Source organism: Trichechus manatus, unplaced genomic scaffold (assembly GCF_000243295.1).
Source record: "Trichechus manatus latirostris isolate Lorelei unplaced genomic scaffold, TriManLat1.0 scaffold00238, whole genome shotgun sequence".
NCBI classification, from domain to species: Eukaryota; Metazoa; Chordata; class Mammalia; order Sirenia; family Trichechidae; genus Trichechus; species Trichechus manatus.
The window spans coordinates 2,546,291-2,559,663 of NW_004444174.1; the positions used below are offsets into that span (position 1 = coordinate 2,546,291).

Below are 13,373 nucleotides of genomic sequence, written 5' to 3' on the forward strand. Positions count from 1 at the left end.
CAATATGCAATTAAGGGATTTAAGTCCTTATTTTATGACACTTCTTACTTAAGCATGTTCTGGATTATTACAGGTAATAAAGTCAAATTCTTCAAGTGAAAATATAACTCTAATAAACACGTTTGGTGATGAGAAAATTCTTATTTCTGTTGTATCTTTAATATCTTTCTAATATCAAATGTTTGCCATTTTACTAAAAGAATTTTGAAAGAATAGATATCTGTATATTATAGCCTTCAAAATACAGTTTCTCTCTTTTTCAGACTATCTCATGTTTTTAAACCAATAGATTAAATGGTGATATATAGGTTATACAGAGACATTAAACGGAAATAACCAATGAAGTTTTAGAATTAAAAATCATGAGTAATTCTCTTTGCAAAAGTCAATCCAAGTAAAAAAAATATCTGATTTGGCCAAGTATTTCTATAAAACTAAAATTTTATCTTTTCAGATATCCATGTTTTTAGAATCACATTCTTTTTCTTTTTTTGAAACTTTAATCAAACAACTCGTTATTCATTTGCCTCATTAGAATGCTGGAAACCTAATAGTAGAATCTAAAAAAAAAAAAAAAAACTCTATAACTTTTCCTTTTACTGACATTCTGTGTATATTTTCTCCAAGAAAATTCAAACCAGAAAGACAAAGGACATTAGTGAAAACCTAATACCATTTGACCTTGTCACATTAGCCCTGGGCATAAAAAAGATATAAATTTCAAAGACGACAAAAAGCCAAAGATTTGTACAATGAGCAGCCAATGGTAATAGTTTCCACTTTCTGCTCCTATTTAGTGTCTCACTGGAAGTGGAAAGCCTTATGAAGCTGCAAAGTCTTCAAGTCAGAACTCCGCTAAGTCAAACTTAAAAGTCACATGTTCTAACAAAAATTAAAGCAGGAGTCAGGATGAAACAAGTATTTCAAACAATATGTACTAAATATCATTCCTTTTATGAATTTTATTTGTTGGAACAAAAGTATATGAACAGAATCTCTTCCTTGTGATGAAAATACTATTAAAAGAAAATTAAAAAATTTAAAAAAAAATTAAAAGAAAAATATATGCAATTGAAAAGCCATACCAAACACTGCAAATTAAAATATTACATTTAAAGAATTCTTGTCAGGTTTATAACACTGTATATAGTTACACATATTTTCTTTTCGGATCATCATTAAAATCCCATACAGTCTATGAGGTAGGTATTATTATCACTTTACATGAGAGAAAATTGAGGCTCAGATAGTAAGGACAGAGTTGTTCAAGATCAACTAACCAATAAATTGTGGACCTAAAACTCAAACCCAAATCTACTGACTTTGAGTTTTATCAAAGTCCAAACATGATATGGTTCTGAAAAAGCCAATGCACAAGTAAAAGCTTCATGTAAGATGAATACATTCTACTGCTAATGGCATTAAAATTAAAGATTATTTTTACATCATGACTTCAAGAAATTATGTAACTACTCTGCCTGTCCATTTCTATCACATTTCAATGATTCTCACAAGCCTTCTCCATTCATCCTCTCAGAAATGGGAGATTACATGTTTCAAAGAGCTTTGAGAAACCCACAAAGAATATATTCATATATAAGTGAAAGTATTATTAAAAAATTCAAAATCGTATATATTACAGAATAATTTCACTTTTTTGTGTAGAAAAGCTTGAAAGATAAAGTTCCTATATTGCTAAGAGTTCTTTGAGGATAAGGATGTATATCATTCATTTTTGTATTCCCTAAAATACTGCAGTACCGCCTCGATATTAACTGTTATAAGGCAAAGCAAATAAAATTATAAACAAGGATCATTTAGATTTAGTATCCCAATTACTGCTATCAATTATAAAATAATTTTTTATGCTCTAATTTATATAATTCCTCGTTATATTGGACTAATATGAGCAACAAGTCATATCAGATTAATAGAGCAACTAGTGTATCAGTTAATATAAATTTTAATTTTAAGAAAGATAATGTCTTTTATAGATTATTTAAATTGCCCAAAGGAATTAGAAGCTTTTTTTAATATTCTTGATTTAAATATTTTCTAATCTCTCTAATAAATGTGCTTCACTAAATTTCATTAAGTTTAATTAATATGGATGAAGAGCTCCTTCTATGTAATACAAACTATGTAAGTCAATAACTAAGTGATTTATTGTAGATGTCCAAAACATAGCTGAGGATTTTATTTTGAACTGTATTTCTGGCCCGGGAAATATTCTGAAAAGAGCCAGAGGATTTCTGGATGGCCCAAATTACTTAAAAAGTGTTACCTGATGAAGCTGGCTCAGGGAATAAATGTACTTTTAAACATACACATAAACTTCCATATTTTAGATATGATTAAAACAATTTAAGGGAGTTTTTTAACACAGATTCAATTTTCTATTTTTCAAAGTTTAATAGGTGGAATTTAAATTATTTGAGACATGCATGCTCAAAAGATGGGCACAACTGTGGTAGAGATTGAGAGTTAATTTTACATATTTTTAGAATACATATATATTAAAGTTTGGTGTCCTTGCTCCTTATTTTGCTAGAATTGTGTAACTCAAACAAGCAATATCTTACTAAAGGTGGTTCCTTTCCCCTACTCCATGTGCCTTTGATGAACAAATTAATCGTATTAGGCTGAATAGGTCTCAATGAAATATTAAGCAGAGGAAGACACATATATTGCCCTCCGGTTTTGGTTTTAGACAGTTATTCTCTGCAACAATCCAGATGTTTGGTGGTCTCAAATGGATCTTCTGTGGCAGGTACCCATTTCAATTTAACATTAAGGTATTTTTTTTAAGTATTACTTTAGATCTTTAGGGAAATCAAATTTAAATCAATCTTAACAGTTACAAAAAGACATGCAAGTTGAGAGCAGCTTAAAACTCACTCTTCCAGGACTTAATAAGTACCATTTGAGAGAATGAGACATCCTTCTGAATTAAATTAACTACCTCCTGTATTTTCCAAGGACTATATTCTTTACAAATATAAACAAACCTACCCTAAGAGCTCTCTACAAGTGCATCTTTGAGAAAAAACAAAATGAGGAGAATCAATTGACAATTAACACTGTACTAATATTTTAGGGCACATCAATACACTACTTTAAGCTTTAAAATTCTATAAAGTTATTTTTCTAACTGATGTACTAATTTATTGTGATGCACTTTTACTGGAAAAACCCAACAGATTTTCTGGTTGTTTATGAGCATGACAAACTATACAAGTTTATTTTATGCTACCATTCACTGCATTTATTGTTTAAGCAAAGTATATTTTTACCTGTTTTGAGAGACAGTAAGATTTTGTAGTAAAGGCAGCCAGTATGAAGAAAATGCTTCCACAGTTGAAATGCTGTTATCATCCAAGTGCAATTCTCTTAGTAGAACATGATTCTCCAGTGATGGAAGCTATATTTAAATTTGCTTCATTAGTTATATTAAACAAAATATTTCATCACTTAACCAAATTAAAAAGTATAAAACCTAACAAAAAAAAAATAGATATTTTACAGTAAGCTTCACTGTAATTCAAAGTATAATATAATGAGACTGTTTGTATGAGTAAAATTTCTAATAATTAACTTCATAATGTTTTAATTAGCTTTTTTATAAAAGATACTTCATGGCTAATTGTAATTAGAATTTCTTAATAGATAAATTTGGTCCCACTAGTGTACTGAAATATAATCAAAATGCCATGATTTATTATACTTTATCATTATGAAAATGCTAATGCTAGAGTAGATTCATTAAGAAAACATTGTAACAGTGTTCAGCGTTTTTTAAATAGAGAAAAGTATGCAATATAGTAAATTCTAAGTCAAATGCAGCTGATGAACCAAAAAAAAAAAAACAAAGAACAAACCCCAGAAATTATTCAGCATTGCTTTTAAAATGTGTGGTTAATATTTTATCAAAAGAAAAATATTAATCACAGAAATCAATCCAAAGCAATTACCTCACTTAGATAATTTCCCTGTAACTTCAAAACTTGGAGCAATCCACAATTTGCAATGCCCTGAACTTCAGTTAGATGATTATGTGAGCAATCCAGGTATATAATGGTAGGAGTATCAGAAAGTCCTTTTGTACTAATTAACTGATTATGGTCCAAAATTAGTTGCTGAAGATTCTTCAAAGATTCTAAACCACCTGGAGGAAAAATTTTCAAGATCACTTGTATTATACATTCTCCCAGGCTCCAGAAGGAAGTTTCAGTTTTTCTCTCCTAAATTGTTACATTTGTATATTTCCCAATATTTACAATTACAAATGGAGACTTAGCCCAAATTCCTGATAAAATTTATCTCATAAAATGTGTTATTATTTAAACTTGCATCTGATGGATATATTTTTGAATGATACAATAATATATCAGTTGTAAAGTCAACAATATAGTAAAAGGCATATATTGAGCACTGAATGTTTCGGTTTGCAAAGGACAACAGAACCCAGAAAGAAAAGATTGTTTAAAAAAAAAAAATTCAATTCAGTTTCAGGGCCTTTGAATTTTAAATCCTTGCTTAAGGTTGCATGTGTAACATTGGACTGCCATTTTACTACCATTGAAATATCTAAGATTCCCAAAAGAAACATGCACAACCATATCAGAACCAATGAAATATTAACATATACTTCAGGTATTTCAAGATGGTCATGAGTGGCTGCCTTTTTGTCCATATAAACTTTAAAATCAATATGATGCTTTATAAAGAATATTAGTGGAAGTCTAGAAACTACAGCTCAGTGGTCATAAAAAAGAAACTGAGAAAGTTGTTTAAATAAGCCGTCAGAAGTTAGCATTGGAAATAGATGCTGAAGAAATCTATAAAGGTTTATGGACAATATTAAAAATCTAGATTGGATATAAGGTTATATGTTCTCTACAGGTACCATACTGTTGTATGAATATGCAAATTCTACAAACTGGAAATAAAGTTTGAGGTCTAGAGTAAGCACTGGTAAGTAGAATGTCTTCAGTGAGGACTGCACACATGGGGGTCATTGAAGTTAAATCCTGAAGAATCTAGCTTTATTCTGATTTTCTTCTCAAACTCCCAGAAAATATTTTTCAATTGAATGTTCAAATAGATGAGTTATTTTACCAAAAAGTTATTTGATAATAAATTTATGTAGATCATCCTTAAAAGAAATAAAATTATGTTAAATTAATATCTAGAATTTATTAATAATTTCATCCTGGAACAATTTAAAGCATTTAACCCAAGATTTGTTGTTTTGATTACATATTGTGCTTTACAAAAAGAAAAGCAGAAAGTTGGTTAGTATTATAGATGAAGAAATAAAGGAAAGAATCAAGTAACATTACCAAGATTTCACAGGAAAATTTAATTCTGGAACATATTTTAAAAATCCAGGTAATATTATAGTTAGGGTTATGAGTGTACTGTAAAAATATTTCATAGAGATACATTTTAAGAAAATTATATTTTGAAAATGCTGGATCTCTAATAATTCAAGTCAAATAGAGTAAGTTAATGTTATCGATGATTATTTCTCATAAAAAGAATGGTTTATGTTAAAAAGTATTCTTTTCTTATAATGAGAAATTATGTGATATCAAAGAGAAGCAGAAAAATGCTTAGAAGACCTGTAGAAGAGAAACTGAAATTCAAATTCAGCCAGTAATCTTCCATTTTTAAGCTTTTCTCTAGGATAAATGTATTGGTATTTTCCTGTAATGTAAAATAGCCATTATGGCAGAGAACACTGTCAACTGGTATTATTAGGGCATAAATTTTCTGCCTTATCAAATTTTGGGCTAAGTAAAAATAAAACAGATTAATTACATATTGTCAATTTTAACAAATTAGAAATGCTATATTACATAATAACAATAAATACATATTAGCTACAATGTAATTTAAAGTCTGCAGAAATAGAAAGTACTTCAGAATTTAGTAAACTTTATGACCATATCTGATGAATATCAATTTACTCACTTAAGGAGATAAAGGGCATTCCAGATAGAAGAAAATACTTATCAATATAAATTAGTAGTTGTCTAAAAATAAAATATCTTTTATTAAATATTGAAACATTTTAAGCCACCTTTCATAGGTTTAATATTTTTATAAGTCATGCATATTTCTCTTAAGCTTTACAGCACTAATCTGACATACAGTTTTCTATTAACTTATTTAGAAATGGTGGGGGCGGGGGTAGAATTCATTTGTGCAACTTTTCAAGAATCACTCAAGGAGAGAACCAAAAATGAAACAGTAGGTTACACACTGAGGAAAGGTAAACAATTTGGTAGAGGAGGCTGAAATAGAACAGCAGATAAAGCAGGAGAATAACTGGGAGAGAATTACGCTACAAAAGGAAAAGGTAAACAGAATTCTGAGATGAAGTAGTCAGTATGAATAAAATTAAAATAATATATAAACTTTAAAGTATCCAAGGTATTTTTATGTACATTAAATTACATATGGTCAAAAGTGTCAGGCAGAGTTGGCAAAGGAGTAAGGCAGTGCTTTAGAAATGATGAATCAGTTGAAGATTTTCACAAAAAAGTCAGTGGAGTAATCAGGATAGAAGCCACAGTGCAGTGAAAGTGGAGACAATGACTGCTAACTACTTATCAGATTACTGATAATGAAGAAAAGAGCCTCCAAAATCCTTAAAATGGTATACAAGACTCTATGTTATCTACTTCTCATTACCTCCCTGAACTCATTCTCTACTACTGACCCCTTTCCTGGGTCCATTGTGACATGATGACCTCCTGGCTGTTGCTAGAACATGGTAGACATACTTCCACCTGAGGGTTGTATTTGTTAGAAACAACTATCAGTGTGAGACATATTAGGCTAGGAAGAATCAAATAAAGCTAATCAGCTAATTTCATATTTTAAAAGCAGATGATTTTCACTCAATCTACAGAGAAGGTAGGATTAGTCTATTCAATAATCTGTTAGAGTGGATCATCTCATGGACTAACCATGCTTTGAAGCCTCAGAGTATAGAGGGATGTTTGACCTAACATTTCTACTTCTAGGAATCCATTACACAGTAATACCCACCCAACTATAAAGTAGTATATAGAGGTGTTCCTTGCTGTATTATTTGAAATACAAAGAAATGGAAATAAGTTAAATGCCTATCGATAAAGGAATAAATTATGAAGTATCCATAAAATAAATATAGCAGTCAAGTGCAAAACGATATGTGCAACCTAAGTACCATTTAGCTACTAACCCGTTAAAACCTACTGCCATCGAGTTGATTCCGACCCATAGCGATCCTATAGGACTGAGTAGAACTGCCCCATAGAGTTTCCAAGGAGCGCCTGGTGGATTTGAACTGCTGACCTTTTGGTTAGCAGCCATAGCTCTTAATCACTACGCCACCAGGGTTTCCATTTAGCTACTAGGTATACTTAAATCTAAATCTACATATCTATGTTTGTACTGCGTAGAACAAGGTCTGGAAAGATTCATAAGCACTGTTAACACTGGTTACCCCTGTAAAGTAAGAGAGAGAAGTGGTAAGCAGACAGATATATTTTCACTGTTAACATTGTATACTCTATTGTTCGAGTTTTTAAATGAGAATGTACTCCTTTTGTAATATATAATGTAATATATATATATATATATATATACACATATATGTAGGGAAAAAAATACAGACCAAATACTGAAGAGAACTGTTATTCCAATCCTGATGAACAAGAAAAAAGTGGGTAAAGAACTGAAGTATTGAAAAGTAAGGAAAAACTTGATGCTGTTATCTATCATTTCATCATTTTACCAGTTATTGTTGAGTTCGATTCTGACTCCTGTTTTGTTTTTGTTTTTTAGGTGCTGTTGGGTAGCTTTTAACTCATAGTGACCCTGTGTACAACAGAAGGAAACATTGCCTGGTCCTGTGCCATCCTCATAATCTTTGCTATGTTTGAGCCCATTGTTGTAGCCACAGTGTCAATCCATCTTGTTGAGAGTCTTCCTCTTTTTTGCTGACCCTCTACTTTAACAAGTATGATGTCTTTCTCCAAGGACTGTTCTGTCCTGTTAACATGCCCAAAGTAGGTGAGACGAAGTCTCGCTATCCTCACTTCCCAGGAGCATTCTGGCTATACTTCTTCCAAGACAGACTTGTTCATTCTTCTGGCAGTCCATAGTATATTCAATATTCCTCGTGAACACCATAATTCAAAGGCATTGATTCTTCTTTGGTTTTCCTTCTTCACTGTCCAGCTTTCGCATGCATATGAGGCGACTGAAAATACCATGGCTTGGCTTAGGGGCACCTTAGTCCTCAAAGTGACCTCTTTGCTTATAAACACTTTAAAGAGTCTTTTGCAGCAGATTTGCCCAATCCAATACGTCCTTTGATTTCTTAACTGCTGCTTCCATGAGCGTTGACTGTGGACGGAAGTAAAATGAAATCCTTGACAACGTCAATCTTTTCTCTGTTTATCATGATGTTGTTTGTTGGACCAGTTGTGAGAATTTTTTGTTTCTTTATTTTGAGGTATAATCCATACTGAAGGCTGTAGTCTTTGATTTCATCAGTTAGTGCTTCAAGACCTCTTCACTTTCAGCAAGCAAGGTTGTGTTATCTGCATAATTGAAGGTTGTTAATGAGTTTTCCTCCAATCCTGATGCTGGGTTCTTCTTCATATAGTCCAGATTCTCAAATTATTTGCTCAGCATACAGACTGAATAACTATGTGGAAAGGATACAACCCGGACACACACCTTTTCTGATTTTAAACCATGTAGTATCCCCTCATTTTGTTCAAATGACTGCCTCTTGGTCTATGCACCGGTTCCTCATGAGCACAATTAAGTGTGCTGCAATTCTCATTCTTCGCAATGTTATCCATTATTTGTTATGATCCACACAGTCAAATGCCTTTGCACAGTCAATAAAACACAGGTAAACGTCTTTCCGATATTCTCAGTTTTCAGCCAAGATACATCTGACATCAGCAATGATATCCCTTGGTCCACATGTTCTTCCGAATCTGGCTTGAATTTCTGGCAGTTCCTGTTGATGTATCGCTGCAACTGTTTTTGAATTACCTTCAGCAAAATTTTACTGGCATGTGATACTAATGTTATTGTTTGATAACTTCCACATTCTTTGGATCATCTTTCTTTGGAATGGGCACAAACATGGCTATCTTTCAGTTGGTTGGCCAGGTAGCTGTCTTCTAAATTTCTCGACATATAACAGTGCTGCATCTGTTTGTTGAAACATTTCAATTGGTCTTCTGTCAATTCCTGCAGCCTTGTTTTTGGCCAATGGATTCATTGCAACTTGGACTCTTCCTTCATTATTGTAAGTTCTTGATCATATGCCACCTGCTGAAATGGTTGAATTCAATTCTTTTTGGTTCAGTGACTCTGTGTATTCCTTCCATTTTCTTTAGATGCTTCCTGCATCGTTCAATATTTTGCCCATAGAATCCTTCAATATCACAACTTGAAGCTTGAATTTTTTCTTCAGTTCTTTCAGCTTAAGAAATGCCTAGTGTGTTCTTCCCTTTGGTTTTCTAACTCCAGGTTTTTGCACATTTCATTATAATAACTTTACTTTGTCTTCTTGAGTCATCTTTTGAAATCTTCCGTTCAGCTCTTTTACTTCATCATTTCTTCCATTCGCCTGAGTTTCTCTACATTCAAGATCAAGTTTCAGAGTCTCTTCTGACATCCATGTTGGTCTTTTCTCTCTTTCCTGTATTTTTAACAACCTCTTGCTTTCTTCATGTATGATGTCCTTGATGTCATCCCACAAATCTTCTGGTCTTCAGTCATTAGTGTTCAAGGCATCTGATCTATTCTTGAGATGATCTCTAAATTCATGTGGGATATACTCAAGGTTGTGCTTTGGCTCTAGTGGACTTGTTTTAATTTTCTTCAGCTTCAACTTGAGCTTGCATATGAACAATTGATGGTCTGTTCCACAGTCGGCCCTTGGTCTTGTTCTGACTGATGATGATATTGAGCTTTTTCATTCTCTTCCACAGATGTAGTTGATTTGATTCCTATGTTTTCCATCCTATGAAGTCCACATGTATAGTCATCATTTATGTTGTTGAAAAAAAGGTATTTGCAATGAATAAGTCATTTGTCTTGCAAAATTCTATCATGCAATCTCTGGTGTCGTTTCTATCACCAAGGCCATATTTTCCAACTACCAACCTTTCTTCATTTCCAACTTTTGTACTCCAATTGCCGGTAATTATCAATGCATCTTGATTGCATGTTTGATGAATTTCAGAATGCAGAGTTCGTTAAAAATCTTCAGTTTCCTCATTTTTGGCATAGTTGGTATGTAAATTTGAATAATAATCATATTAACTGCTCTTCGTTGTAGGCATATGGATATTATCTCATCACTGACAGTATTGTACTTCAGGATAGAGCTTGAGATGTTCTTTTTGACAATGAATGTGATGTCATTTCTCTTCAATTTATCATTCCTGGAATAGTAGACAATATGATTGTCTGATTCAAAATGGCCAATACCAGTCCATTTTAGCTTATTAATGATTAGGATATCGAAATTTATGCATTCCATTTCATTTTTGATGATTTCAAATTTTCCTAGATTCATACTTCATATATTCCACATTCTGATTATTAATGGATGTTTGCAGCTGATTCTTCTCATTTTGAGTCTTGCTCACAATGACCTCATATTTGTCAAAGTAGAACTGTGCTCCATAGGGCTTTCAATAGCTGACTTTTTTTTTTTTAAGTAGATCGCTTTGGACTTTCTTCCGAGGCACCTCTGGGTAGACTCAAACCTACAACCTTTGGTTAGCAGCACAGCATGTTGACCATTTGCACCATAAGGGTTTATTATAGCCAAAGTGGGAGAATGCTGTACACAGACAAGAAGACATATGTTTTAAATTTTAAGATGAAATATTTAAAGGAAATTTACCAAAATGGTAAATAGGAGATTCGGTATGATATCTACAACACTGGCCAAAATATAACAGCAAGGGGGAAACATGCATTCACGCATTTCAAAAAAGCAAACATTTTTAAAAACATATTTTGATTACATAACTTAAAAATTAGGCTAAAGAGAAAGAGAAACGAAGGCATCTAAAAAATGTGTGGAACTGAGGCCTGCGAACAACCATGTGTGAGAGCTTGGAAGCAGATCATTCAGCTTCATGAGCCTTAAGAGGACAACAGTGCTGGCTGATAGTCTGAATGCAACTTCATGAGTGACCCTAAGCCACTAAACTGCTCCCAGATTCCTAACCCACAGAAAATGTGAGGTAATAAATGTTTATTGTTTAAATTGCTAGGTTTGGGGATAGTTTTCTTCTAAGTAATATGTAACTAAATCAGTAAGTATTCTATTCTGAAGAAACCATAATTCCAGAAAGAAGAAAATATGTTCAGAACGCTTTGGGTTATAGAAGAACATTTTAAAGAAACTTAATACAATAAGAGGAGCACTGGTGGTGCAGTGGTTAAGAGCTATAGTTGCTAACCAAAAAGTCTGCAGTTCAGATCCACCAGCCACTCTTTGGAAACCCAGTGGGGCAGTTCTACTCTGTCCTATAGGGTCACTATGAGTCAGAATTGACTCAACAGCAATGGTTTTTTTTTTTTTTTTTTTTTTTTTTTAGTTAATATAACAAGAACTCAAAGACATTAAAACAATGGAACTAGGTAAACAAATGGACCAAAATAATACCATATCGGAAATAATAAGTAATTTGGGAACAACATTGTACAGAATACAGAGCTAAAGACTGAATTGCCCTCAAAGAGGAGATAATCACATTTAATTAAAAGGTGAAGTAGAAGAAAAAAAGATATAGATTAAATCAATTAATGAAATAATAATCAACATGCAGGAAAACCAAAATATGGATCATCAATGACAGAAAAATAGAAGCAAACCTAAAAAGTTTTCAAACATATAAAAAACAAAATTTTCCAGAAATAAAGTCATATCATAATCTTACTTTGAAAAGGACATTAAGTTCCAAGAAAAAATAAATTGATTGACAATAAGATGTTTCTTGGTTAAGTTACCAATAATATCAAGGAAAATATTATTGAGTTATCTAGTTAGATATCAGTTACGAAGAGAGAGAAATCAAGTTGTTTTTGTTGTCAGATGTCATCCAGTAGGCTCCAATGCATAGTGACCTTATGTATATCAGAATAAAACATTGCTTGGTCTTGCACCATCTTCACAATCGTCTCTATACTTGATCCCACTGTTGCAGCCACTGTGTTAATCCATTTCACTGAGGGTTTCCTATAGCAATGGGGGCAATTTCCACAATGTGCTAAGTGAAAGAAATTATAACTTAAAACTAGAACACACAGCTACATTCTTATTCAAACATGAAGGCAGCTGACAAGTATTTTTAAACATAAAAGAATTCAGGGAATATAGCATCCATTAGCAATTAGCAATTAGCCCATCTTTGGAAAACAATGTATTTTTTAAAAAAGTTAATGAACTATGTAATTCAGACAAGCAACAGATGAAAAGAGAAGTTGTTATAAAAAGAACTGATGGTGATCAATTTTCATACAGATCTAATAGTGTTATAGGATATATGGATAGAGTAGGTAAAAGTCATAAATCCTGATATGAATAACAAAAATTGCAAGGGGTAAAGAAGGTCAGAGAAAGTGTGAATAATTTATTCTATGTTCTTAAAGAGGAGTTCATAGGCAGAGTCTGAAATAGATTACTCAAAAGTGAATATCTTAAACTGCTAAACAACAACCACAAAAAAAGATACTATAACTGACAAAACCGAGGTAGAAGAGAAAGGAAGTGGAAGGAAGTGGAAGAAAGTGTAAATGTGATAATAATATCATCCTTAAGGTAAGGAAGCCAACAGGTAGTCTAAAATTTTGAAATGAAGACTATTTTCCTTCTCTAGGAGCCCTGGTGGCACAGTGTTTAAGAGCTCAGGCTCTAACCAAAAGATCAGCAGTTCAAATCCACCAGCCACTCCTTGGAAACCCTATGGGGTAGTTCTACTCTGTCCTATATGGTCGCTGAGTCAGAGTTGACTTGACTGCAATGGGTATTGTTTAGCAATGCTTTCATAAATTTTTGAATGTTATGTCACTAGCTTACTAAATTGTAATCAAATTGAAAATGAATGCTTCCAACCAGTAATTCACACATAGATGATTTTTATATAGGAAAAGTAGGCATCATTGGCTGAATAGTTATAATTATGTTCATTTCAAAGAATTTCTTACTTTGATCAATTTGTTTTCATATAACATGTCTCCTGCATATATGAGGATATTTTGTTTTCTATTTTACATTTGTTGTTCTTCAGAAATTTTTGGATTTATATTCAGGTGTTTGTGATATTTAGAAA

At 32.4% G+C, this 13,373-nt stretch overlaps 1 protein-coding gene across 1 annotated transcript in view; it reads right to left on the minus strand.

Annotated features, from left to right (window-relative positions):
* The window catches only part of LRRIQ1 (leucine rich repeats and IQ motif containing 1), a 235,094-nt gene that overhangs the window by 158,742 nt on the left and 62,979 nt on the right, over nt 1-13,373 (minus strand). Inside the window, exons 10-11 of the mRNA XM_004389266.2 lie at nt 3,972-4,165; nt 3,294-3,421 (exon numbers count right to left, since the gene is read on the minus strand). Of these exons, the coding sequence (XP_004389323.2) occupies nt 3,294-3,421; nt 3,972-4,165 (322 nt within the window). The remainder of the gene's footprint in view (nt 1-3,293; nt 3,422-3,971; nt 4,166-13,373) is intronic.